Source organism: Lactuca virosa, chromosome 6, assembly GCF_052849685.1.
Source record: "Lactuca virosa cultivar CGN04683 chromosome 6, Lactuca_virosa_CGN04683_v6, whole genome shotgun sequence".
Taxonomy (NCBI): Eukaryota; Viridiplantae; Streptophyta; class Magnoliopsida; order Asterales; family Asteraceae; genus Lactuca; species Lactuca virosa.
This window is the reverse complement of record NC_136431.1, coordinates 175,026,164-175,038,298: the sequence shown is the minus strand read 5'-3', so window position 1 is coordinate 175,038,298 and position 12,135 is coordinate 175,026,164. Positions and strand designations below refer to the sequence as shown.

At 34.8% G+C, this 12,135-nt stretch overlaps 2 protein-coding genes across 5 annotated transcripts; both read right to left on the bottom strand.

Annotated features, from left to right (window-relative positions):
• Window positions 1–337: 337 nt before the first annotated feature.
• Window positions 338–1,695, bottom strand: LOC145119614 (Acyl-CoA N-acyltransferases (NAT) superfamily protein). Of its 3 annotated transcripts, none has more exons than XR_013713909.1 (3): window positions 1,288–1,695; window positions 590–935; window positions 338–513 (listed from the first exon to the last, which is right to left on the bottom strand). XR_013713909.1 is itself a non-coding variant. In XM_079055297.1 (3 exons), exons 1-2 carry the CDS (start codon window positions 1,585–1,587, stop codon window positions 693–695), a joined length of 543 nt encoding a protein of 180 aa, XP_078911423.1. In that variant the 5' UTR covers window positions 1,588–1,695; the 3' UTR covers window positions 338–513; window position 692. The 3 variants fall into 3 exon arrangements, 2 of the variants coding, with proteins under 2 accessions (XP_078911423.1, XP_078911422.1); XM_079055297.1 differs by having other exon boundaries at window positions 692–935; XM_079055296.1 differs by having other exon boundaries at window positions 688–935; window positions 1,288–1,694.
• Window positions 1,696–8,410: 6,715 nt separating this feature from the next.
• On the bottom strand, window positions 8,411–12,135 carry LOC145119867 (RING/U-box superfamily protein). 2 transcript variants are annotated; one of them, XM_079055631.1, is made up of 6 exons: window positions 11,607–12,135; window positions 10,423–11,325; window positions 9,549–9,743; window positions 9,136–9,269; window positions 8,890–9,000; window positions 8,411–8,789 (listed from the first exon to the last, which is right to left on the bottom strand). In XM_079055631.1, the coding sequence occupies exons 1-6, from the start codon at window positions 11,769–11,771 to the stop codon at window positions 8,720–8,722; spliced, it is 1,578 nt and encodes a 525-aa protein (XP_078911757.1). In that variant the 5' UTR covers window positions 11,772–12,135; the 3' UTR covers window positions 8,411–8,719. The 2 variants fall into 2 exon arrangements, with proteins under 2 accessions (XP_078911757.1, XP_078911756.1); XM_079055630.1 differs by having other exon boundaries at window positions 9,136–9,290; window positions 11,607–12,133.

Genomic DNA, 12,135 nt, shown 5'->3' with positions numbered 1-12,135 from the left:
AAAACATGCATGCCTATATAGATTTATGTTTAATTTATGTTTGACTTTGATTTATGTTTAATTTGGATTTTATGTAGTTTTTATATTTTTTTTATAATAATGTATGAAGTTGATTTGGTTATTATATAAACAAAAACCTTGAATTCAGCAAAAAATAATACAAAATGGTAAAATGGTCATTTTTATCATTCAATACTGTAATTCAGAGGTTCCAACCAAACATCATTACAAAATTCAGATCTTAAAGATTCAGATCTTGCCAAACAGCCCCTTAACAATCTTTTGTTTCAAGTCTCACAATTCTAAAGATAGTTGGCCAATAGTAAAAGTGAGCAAATGTCTAAAATAACCTTCACCATAGCTAGTAATGTATAAAAATACTTCATTTTATACTTTATGCAAAGATAACAGATGTTGCAATTAACACAATAACATCACAAAACAGAAATGGTATTTGGTATATATAGAACCATGCAATCTTCTCCCGTTTCTTCATTCGACTTGAGGGTATTTCTGCCAAATAAAAAAAATCCCATGTTATCCTACAACATTGTTCTGTGATTGTTGTCAGTGGAACAAAAATTATAACCTTTTGTCCACCCCAAAAAAGTAAGACAAGACAAAGAGTTGCTCTCATCTCTCATCTATGCAAATGACATAAATGCCCCTCCTCATAGAAAATTGTACCTACATCACTCTGCTTTTGCATCTCCAGAGCAGCAACCACCACCATGGTGGTGGTGGTGGTGGTGGTGGTGATGTTGATGTTGAGTTTTTCCTTTGAGTTCTTTCCTCATATCATATGCATCTTCTCCATCTGCATAATATTTAGCCTCCATATCATGAATCTTGTATCCCAATGTTTCTGTGTACAAATTGAATGCTGCCCTGTTACTCTTCCTCACATGGAGTGACACATACTCAGCACCAAAAACCTAATTTAAAAAAAAAAAAAAAAAAGAAATCAGTCTATGCGAAGAACAAAGAACAAATATATGATTTATAAGTCAAAAAGAATGAGTTATAATGATTTATGAACATATTTGAATAAGGGTAGCAGCTTACGTTCATTGATTTGTTTATTACAGTATTGAACAAAGACCTAACAAAAAATGGACTTTAGCAAGCGATCAAAGAAGAAGCGATCACAAATCACGAATCACGATACATCAAATACTATCGAATGATTCGAATCCAAATTTATTCACAACTCAATACTATCCAATCAAATTACTCAAAAACCGATATCAAAATTCGCAAACTGACGAAATAGAGAGATAGACCTACCTGTTCCATGGCGTTCTGAGCAGCAGCCATGAGCTTGGTTGCGAGCCCTAACTTTCGATGCGTTCGAAGAACAGCAAGGGAAGTGATGTGTCCGTGACACTCGGTGGTTTCTTCTTCCATCTTAGCAAGCACATAACCGACGATCTTTCCTCCATAATCTTCGGCGACGTAGAGGAGCTGGGGCCATGAGAGAATGTGGTAGAAGTAGTATTTCATTTGGTAGTTTTCAGGAAGACAGAAGAGGTTGCAGGCTTGCATCGCAAGCAGGTCGTCTATGGTTGCTTTGCGTATGCACACCATTTTCGAATTTGGATTGAGAAGATGTGGCGTTTCTTCGGAAAAGAGGGGTTAGGGTTTTGTTTTGGAGACAGAGAAAACAACACTGTAATCTATCGCTCTCAAATCTGTAATTTCAATGGCGTTTAATTAATTATAATATTTTTATTCTTGTTTAAAAACCATTTTTATAAGTTTTTAGGAAAGAAAATGTATATTATTATTAGCCATTAGGAGAGGTAAATAATATAAAATCAACCTTGTGAATTGTTTTGTATCTGATGGTAGAAATTTTGGTCAATATTAGCAACTAATTATATTCTATTAAATATATTCTTTTAAGTTTAGTATTTTATATAATTAACTATTTTTGTATAATAATATTTTTATTATACTTCCAGCTATACTTAATCTTCCAACCTTATTATTTTTAAGTACTTAATTTGTTTCATTTTATGATTATTTATTTTAATTTGTGTATTGTAATATGCTTATACTATTTAACCTCATTTATTGTTAAATATAATTTTATATAAAATATATGATATATTTAAGAATAAAGATGAGAGAAAAGATTTCATAAAAACAAAGATACACTGGTTAATTTAAAAAATATGTTTTTAAAAGCGGTTGTTGGGTAGAATGGCCTCCTTTTATGTTTTGTTTGTTAATTTGTATTGTTGAGACATAATTCTTGTTCATATGCTTATATTTTACCGCTCACAATGACTTCTTTCTTTGTTTGCCTCATTTTGGAGGTTCTTAGATCCATATGATCCTAATTTAGTTTACATATGTTTATGTTTTGATGTTAACTTTGATTTACTTTTTTTTTTCGGGAAAATGACTTATAAGGGTAAGAAAGTTTCAAAAACGTTCAAAAAAGACCATTGAAGTTTTTCCTGTTAAAAAAAATACCATCTAACTAAAGTATTTGTATAAAAAACACTAATGAAATATACATTTTGTTTAAATCCCACCTAATGTAACCGGTTTTTGTGGGTAATTGATGACTTGGATTAAAAATTTGTTGACTTGGTCTAAGAGTAATGACATGGTGAAATGGGGATGACATGACATTTAGGGCTACAAAGAAAAGAAAGGGAACGACTTATTTCTTCTTATCCTACTTGTCTTCTCCTGCATCGTCTTCTTCTTGGGGTCCTGTGCATAGTTACCTGGGTCGCGACTCAACTCAATTCTCAAAGCGTTTCCAATTGTAATTCCAATCGTTCTAGTCGCTACAAATTCGATGTTCCAAATCAATTTTATTTTATTCTGATCGATTATAAATTGCGTATCAGTCGCCACTTTCTGCTTTGGAATGAATTCAACGACTCTTGGCAAAAGACGATTGCGACTCCTTAATTCGTATTCGACAGAGAACTTCCAGTTTAACATTACAACAATTAAACGATTTGCATCATTACTTTCTATTCTCTTCTTCTTCAACTTCTGTTAGGACGGAATGACTTATATGGGTAACTATGTTTCAAAATTGTTCAAAAAATATCATTTAAGTTTGGTGTGTTCAAAAAACACCATCCAAGTAAAGCATTTGTATAAAAAACACCAACGAAGTATATTCTTTGTTCAAATTTAGCCCTGTGGTAACCGGCAATTACCGTAAAAAATAAGTAAAGGAAAAAAAAAACAAGAGGAAATGACTCAAAGAGGTAACTATGTTTCAAAATCGTTCAAAAAACACCATCCAAGTTTGGTATGTTCAAAAAACACCATCTAAGTAAACTTTTTGTACAAAAAACACCAACAAACTATATGTTTTGTTCAAATATTACCCACCGGTAACTGGCTCTTACAGGTTAAATGATGACTTGGCTTAACTATTATGACATGACATAATAATTATTGACAAAACAATAAATGATATATTCCTCCTTTAAAACTCAATTTAGGGTTTTTTCATTAACAAATGACTTCTTCTTCTCCTATGATTGCTCTTCTTCTTCTAAAGTGATGATCTCGAACTCAAGTCCAAAACTCTAATTCTTGACTTAAGGCAAAAAAGGCTCCTTTACGCCTGCCTTAATGGGCCTCCCTCCCCCTAAGGCCCAAATCCATAAAAAGCCCCAAAGGCATCCAAGCCCAACCATAAGGCCTCTAAGGCCCAATATGGCCCAAGAACCCCCAACATGGCCTTAAGCCCAAAAAATGACTTGCTACAATCATGTGGGCCTGAGGCCTAACTTAAACAAGTCCATGCATACGCCCAACATATGCTGAAGCCTCAACGATTGGGATGTCGAGCCAGTACGCCCGGTGTACTCCTAGCGTACTCGGCTAGGGTCAAGAACCGCAAATCTTCCAAAGACCATAACTTCTTCATTCTAAGTCCGATTTCATCATTCTTTATATCCAAGGGTAAAGGAGCCCTTTTTGCCTTAAGTCAAGAATTGGAGTTTTGGACTTGAGTTCGAGATCATCACTTTAGAAGAAGAAGATCAATCATAGGAGAAGAAGTACTCATTCGTTCATGAAGAAACCCTAAATCAATTTTTAAAGGAGGTATATATCATTTATTGTTTTGTCAATAATTATTTTTCCATGTCATAATAGTTAAGTCAAGTCATCATTTAACCTGTAAGAGCCAGTTACCGGTGGGTAATATTTGAACAAAAAATATAGTTTGTTGGTGTTTTTGTACAAAAAGTTTACTTGGATGGTGTTTTTTGAACATACCAAACTTGGATGGTGTTTTTTGAACAATTTTGAAACATAGTTACCTCTTTGAGTCATTTCCTCTTGTTTTTTTCCTTTACTTATTTTTTACCGGTAATTGCCAGTTACCACAAGGTCAAATTTGAACAAAGAATGTAGTTCATTGGTGTTTTTTGTACAAATTCTTTACTTGGATGGTGTTTTTTGCACACACCAAACTTAAATGGTATTTTTTGAACGATTTTAAAACATAGTTACCCATATAAGTCATTTTCCCTTTCTGTTAATATGTTCTTTTAGGTTTAATTTCTGAATTGGTGTTTGGAAAAAAATCGCAACACTCCAGAAGATGATAGTGAGACCATATTAGAGGGTAGATTAGACTTTAGAGCTTTGATAGTATAATGGTGTAAAGGGATGCAAAAGTATAAATCTTTAGTTATATTGTTCATGTAACAGTAGGGGTAAAATGGTCCATAAACTATCATCAAGCCATAATAATGGAGGGGCATGCCCAGAAATAGCAATGTATTTTTTGAATAATAACAAAATGGGCAAAATGATCCATAAACTGTCTATGAACTGTCAACAGGGGCATGGAAATTTACTTATGTGTTAAACTTAATATGATGTAATAAAGTAATATTTTTGAAATGGAATGGGTATAAGTATTTATTTTGGAAACTTGTAGTTTGGAACCAATCTTTATGTAAGAAAGGTAAGACCTTTTCCTTGGTGTGCAACTGGAATGGAATGACTGATTCCACTCACAATTAAAGTCCAAGGCACAAAACTATGAAGGGTTACACCATCATGTTTATTAAGGGACAAAACTATCATTTTTGCCTTATATGAACTGTCATTTTTGTCAAGGGTATAACAACAATGTTGGAAAGTTTTAACCTTGTAAAATTTTAACCTTGGTCATAGGGGTATTTTAGTCACAAACTTTTAATGATAAAAAAAATATGTGTTTTTTACTGTTAAAATTTGTTAACTTTAACCAAAAAAAAAAAAAAAAAAACTTTGCTTTCATTTTGAACATAAAAACTGCATACACTGTCCCATTTTATTCAGAAACTTAAATATGAACAAAAAAAATTGCATTTTGTAACTTCTTATCAATTTACATATAATAACATATTGTATATAGGGGCAATTTGGTCGTAAAAAGATGTATGTATGATTAGCCTAACGCAAGAGTAGATTCGTCTTTGTGCACCTTAATTGACTGTTAAAATCAGTATACAGGGGTAAAATGGTCCTAAAGCATAAAATTATAAAAATTATTGTTTATTTAATGTAGATAATGATATAGTGGTAGTTATATTTCATTCTAACATTATTAAATAACTGGTAGTAATTAAATTCAAATTAAACATAACTTCAAAATTGAATATTTGAACATAGTTTTTTTAATGTTTCATTTCCATTATCTTGAATCAACCATTACGCCTTCATACAAAAATGAATGGAGCTTCTATTTTCACTTCATGTGTAGTTACAGATAAGTTGAGTTATGCTTGTGGTCAATTGTCCTGCCTTCTCCAACTGCAACAACCTCACCACCTTGAGGCTTCGTTTATGCAGTGGATGGGAGTAATATACCACCTGCACTTTTCTGCTCTACAACCTTGATTTTTACCAACACTCTGTCACCCAATGGTTTCAATGAAGTGTAATTGGGAGCAACGGTAGTAGAAAATTTGACGACCAGACTACAGGTTGACCTGAGTGTCGAACTTCTAAACGGAGAAGACACCACAATCGATTAGGTGGTTTCTATCTCAGACCTTCAAACGAAGGAAGAAAACAAGTCAATTTCAACTGAGCAGCTGCCATTTTCTAAAGCTTGGGGAGAGATTAGGTGGTTGCTGGACTGAAAACGGAGAGGATAGAAATCGATTTCAAGAACATAGCAGTCGGCTTTAGCAACGAATCGAGTTCACAAAATGGCGAGGAAACTTGATCGATCGAACCTTACAGACGTCTTCGTGAAAGCCAATTTACAAAACCCTTATTCCACCTGGAGACCCTTAATCCACGTTTACATCCATGTCACATTTTTTCCTTAAAATTTACAAAACCATTACGGGGTATTTTTTTCTTTGTCTTTTTTACAAATATCGGTTGCGCAGGTCATCTATATGAAGCAGTTGCTCTACCTCTTATGGAAGCACATTTGTCTAACATTTCCTCTTCATCTATCCCATTTTAATATGATTATCAGGGTCTGTTGTATTGTTGCGGATATAACATCTTATATTATAATTCTTTTCCATTTTAAATTTTCATTTAGTGTAACCTTACCTATCAATACTCATAATAATATTTTCCTTTTGAAACATTATAGTAGTGGTTAGATGTAATTTTTTGGGTTCATGAACATTCTTATCACTGCTGCAAGTCAAACTTGTGACTTTCATGTTTGCAATTGAAATAGGTTTCATTGGAAATCAAAAGTCAAGTTTCCGATATAAAAATAACTACATCTTCTTATTCACCAATCTTCTCTAAACAGTCAAACTACTTCTAATAAAGCTTCAAAATCAAACTCTTGTCATATTGACCCAAAACTCAAACAATTACTAGCTTAGTTCACAATCAACTATTAAGGTCATTTTCCATATGGTTGTAATAAAACGTTCTTGATAAATGATATTAAAACATATTTAGTCTTAACAAACTTGGGATTTAATACAAAGTTTCTTGATAAATGATATTAAAACATATTTAGTCTTAACAAACTTGGGATTTAATACAAAGTTTCTCTTTTACCAAACTTTTTCGTTCTTTTAGTATCAAGTAAAAATAAGAATAATTTACTGAAATTGTCCATGTGGTTTGCCAAAATTTCGTGTTTGGTCCCTAACTTTTGTTTTGCACTCAGACCGTCCTTAGGTTTTGATTTTGTTATGATGCAAGTCCCTGCCTAATAGAAAATGTCTATAATACCCTTAATATTTTATTTTTCAGTTTAATATTTTATCAATCAAAATAATCAGTTAAAGAAAATAACTCAACCCCTACCCACCAGAGACACCAAATCGTGGCCACCAGAAACCACCAGATCGCTGGCGACGAAGGCACTCAGACCGTCGTCTACTTCGTATTTATCGACTCTTTCTTCTTGTCGCTTTTATCTCTCTCGCTGAAAACCTCTTCAGCCGCCATCATCAGTTTTGCAAATGTTTTACCGACGTCGATTTCTCTCTACTTCGTCTTCCTCCCATTTTTGTCCTGATCTGCTTGTTGATCGCTTTCCTGAAGTAGATCTATTTGGCGATGGTCAATAGTAGTGGTGGTGGCAGCAGATCCGATGGTGGAGACTTCAGGGCACGGTGGTTGTGGCTTTAGAGCAGCGATGGTGGTGGCTTCAGAGCGGAGATGGTAGTGACGTGTGGTTTATGTCGATGCTTTGGTCGTTTGAGTTTTGGTCTCGCCGGATTTGAGTTACAAGTTAGGGTTAGAGGAGTAGGTGTTCGACAGTGGGTGGCTAGTGTTTGCTTTAGATTTGTTCAGATCTGCATCAACTTTGGTTTTCATATCTCATCGAATGTTTAGGTTATATAATAGATTTTTCTAGAGGTATTTTCATTTTTCCGATGGTGGCCGGTGATGATTTCCGGTGGCTGACAGGTTTTTGACGATGGTAGTGACATATGGTGGTGATAGTGTGATTGTTTGATTTCTGGTATGACTTTCAGATTTTCGGGTAGATTATGGTTTGATAATTGTTTGAGGTTCGATTGTTGTGGTTTTCCGGTGGCTGGCGGCGGTTGGAGATGGCTGATGGTGGCCGATGACTGGCTGTGGGAGTGGGAATGGTAGAAGTAGAGCAAGAGTAAGAGTGCAATTAGGTCAATAAATCACTTAAATCATTTCTTTTATTTAAAAAAATAATAAGAAAATTGAAAAGGAAAATATTAAGGGCATTATAGTCATTTTCTATTAGGCAGGGACTTACACCGTAACAAAATCAAAACCTAGGGACAGTCCGAATGCAAAACAAAAGTTAGGGACCCAACACGAAATTTTGGCAAACCACAGGGACGACGATTTCAGTAATTTGTTCTAAAAATAAACCACACATAATTTATCATATTAAATCTTATCTTCAAACAACTAGCAAAACCACCACCAAAGTACAAAGAATGTAACAAAAAAATACAAGACAACCAAAATAGTTGTTTGACATTAAAATTCAAAAAAATAAAAATCAACAAAATACATCCGGATCTTCGGTTTCTAGGAAAGAAGCCAACTCAAATCTTGTTTTCTCACTTATTTTTCAAGAATTCTTGCACCAAAATGATTTTTCACAAAAACTTCCATCCTTTTTTTACAAGGCTTTAACAAGTCAAGTCAAGAAACCCAAACACAAACCAAAACCAACACCCCATAGATTTTTAGTTTTCCCGTTTTACCCTCAAGTTCCAAGCTTGGTTCTATAGGTACACAGGGGCAAAAGGGTCTTTTATAGTTGCAAACCTTCAGTAGGCAATGAGCCCGTTTTGCAAATGTCCCCACGACATAATGGGCAAATCCTGTTTCATCAAGTGAATTTAAAGTTTTAAACTTAAGTGAAATGTAATTTCATAATTACACATTTAACCCTAGAATAAAAAAAGATTAGCAAAAAAGCACCTGTGGATTTCCTTGAGCCATTTGTCAATGCATAGTCTATGAAACTCATGATGACATGGAAGAACACGAACTTCATCTCCATCTTCATATTCAACAAGGCAAATGTAACATCTGTTCACAAATTAACCAAACCCAAAATTACAATATTTCTTCTTTAAAAAAACTTCAAGCTAAATTTACCTATTTGCCCATTCTCATCATCACAATATTTATTGATAAGGAGAAAAATATATATTATATACATACTGTGCATCATCTTCATTTAAATGATTTGGCAACTTGTGATAGAGTTTAAGAGGAAGTGCTTCCACAACTTCAATTGGAGCAGGAATTGATCCGATTGATGACAGTGTAGGCCTTGATGAAGAAACTACAGATTGCTGATGAATTTCATCCAAAACCTAATTAAAATAAGTCCACCAGTTTCAACTTTTATTAAAAAAAAATTTGAAATATCAAAACATATCATCCTTTAAGCCCCATACTGTGTAACCTGACTGAGACTGAAACTGATGTCAATGGGACAAAAACAAAAAGCTGTACTTTTTGTTAGATCCTAAAAGGTGGAACAAGATGGGACAGGACCACTTATCTATGAAAAAAGACGAAAATGCCCTTCTCATTATAAAAAAGAAAACATAAAGAAAAAACGATATCACCTCAAAGAGAGCTTCTGCTAACAAAACAATTCTTGAAATGCTACCCCTTGTGCTATTAGTATTCCCATCATTTGAGTCTTGATTGTTGATTCGACATGAGCAATGTCCTGATTGATATTGACCAGATAATATACAAGACCTTTCATGACCTGAAAGATTCTCAAATCGATTTCCCATTCTTTGTAATGCGTGTACCTAACAATGCCCAAAATCCCACAAAAGGTTTGTTATCAAGTGCTCGTTTTGTTAAGAAACAGGCGACATGACAAAACAGGTTGTACTGCATTTGATTGAGACTGATGTCAATAAGACAAAGATTGCAACTTTTTGTCTGACCTACAAAAGGGCTGTACTGCATTTGACTCAGACTAATATCAATAAGACAAAGATTGTAACTTTTTGTCTGACCTACAAAAGGGTTGTACTGCATTTGACTCGGACTGATATCAATAAGACAAAGATTGTAACTTTTTGTCTGACCTACAAAAGGGCTGTACTGCATTTGACTGAGACCGATGTTAATAAGACAAAGATTGCAACTTTTTGTCTCTCACCTAAAAAGGGGTAGCTGGGTATTATAGGGATTGATGTTAATGAGACAAAAATAACAACTTTTTGTCAATAAGACAAAGATAGCAACTTTTTGTCTCATCTAAAAAGGTGTAACATGGTATTATAGGGACCGGTGTCAATAGGACAAAAGTTGTAACTTTTTGTCACACCCAAAAGAGATGGGACATGGACTTGCTCTCAATCTTTGGTTGAAAAAAGACGTGAATGCCCTCCTCATCCTCATCATCGAAACTAGCCCAAGAAAGATTGTACATTCGGGTCCAGTCCTATGTAACAAACGCAACCAAAGTATAATGGTTACCTGTGATCTTATTCTTCGTCTTCTTTCAAGAAAGTTTGACCTATGTTCAAGAAGGTTGCTATATCTAGTTTCTCTAGCACCCATGTTATCAACTTCAAAATCTTGATTTCCAAACAAGGAGTTAGAAATGGTGGAAGGAGTGTAACTAGAAGTTGTAGATATCATCACATTCTCATTAGACAAACGTGATCCACTTTCACTAACTTCATTCACCACTTCCCTTTCTTGTTGAAATGGGAAAGATGCTAATTCAGGAAATGTTGGTCTATGAAGAACTCGATCACGAAGTCTTCCAACACTTAAAGTTCTACTAAATCTAACATTTTGTTCAACGGGTTCTCGAGATTCCATTCTCCTATTTCCACCATAGCGAGAAGCATTTCTTGGAGAAAAGAAGCTTCCATTGTTGTTGGCAATGGCATCTCCACTTAATTCATGGATAGAACTTATATCACTATTATCAGAGTCAGAATCATCATGTTGTGGTGCGTGAGATGATGATCTTGGCATGAAACATGAAGGAAAAGGCTCACAACCCACACGGGTTTTGGGTTTATTGGTTGAACGATTGGAGTGAAGGTCTTCATCATTTGATATGATGGAACTTGTGGAAGATTCCGGATATGCCCTTGAGGAACGTGAGCTTGTGTTACCAGGAAAGAAAGTGAAGCGTGAAAGGAAGCGACTTGAAGGGTTTTGGGAAGAAGAAGAGCCACTGGTGTTTCTTGATACAGTGCCACTTAGGCTTGATTCACCCCATTCATTCACCTGTGTTTCAGAAGGTATGCATGCCCTTTTATCGGTTCCTTTCTTTTTGATGCTTTTGTTTCGATCTGTTTTACCTTTTGATTTTGATGTAATCATGTTTGAACGATTGCCCTCGATAACGTTTTCTTTAGCTACCTGAAAAGTTAAAAAACATCATTGATAAGTTCGCTTATTATTCATCCATCAGTACTAAAAAACATCACGATTGTTAATCAACATTGATATAACTAATTTAACAATGTAGGGATTCCTAATTTCCTAGAACTAGTCTCTCTAGCAAGTATATATCACTTACGAATCATAAATAAAAAAGTTTCAATTGAAATCGGCCAAAATCTCTGCTACTAAACTTCACGAATGCACATCCTAGGTTTTGGTTAGGGAAAAATACATAAAAGAGCAAAGAGAAAAGTAACCTGTTCGTCGTCGATGCCCTCATCGTCATCAATGTCGCTGTTATCGGAAGATCCAGATGCCGGTCGAATACACGAAGTTTGAAACACATTTCTCGAATAGCTCCGCCGGCCGATAGGCGTTGCCGTGGCTTCAGGGTCAATAGATTTACTGGTGCTCGATCCCATCTATTTCTGTCAGAACACTCGCACACTAACCCGCAATCGATTAACTCCACAAAGATTTCATTTTTCAGATACCTAAATGATGAAGTTTAAGCAAAGGTTTCAGATCCAGATTTTATAAATGATTGATGGCATTGGCACTTCCATTTTTCCTAAAATGAATAACATGTAGGTGGATGGATAAAGTGTACGTCCTTAATCCCATTGTGATATGTGGAAATCGGATTCGGAGGTGTTGGGGTTTGGAAGATAGAGAGGGCGGAGATAGAGCGATAGACCGCCGTGCAAACGGAGAACCCGGGATTCAAATCCGAACGACTGATTGTACCATGACTTGTATTGACGTGGGGCTTTGCGTCATTATTAT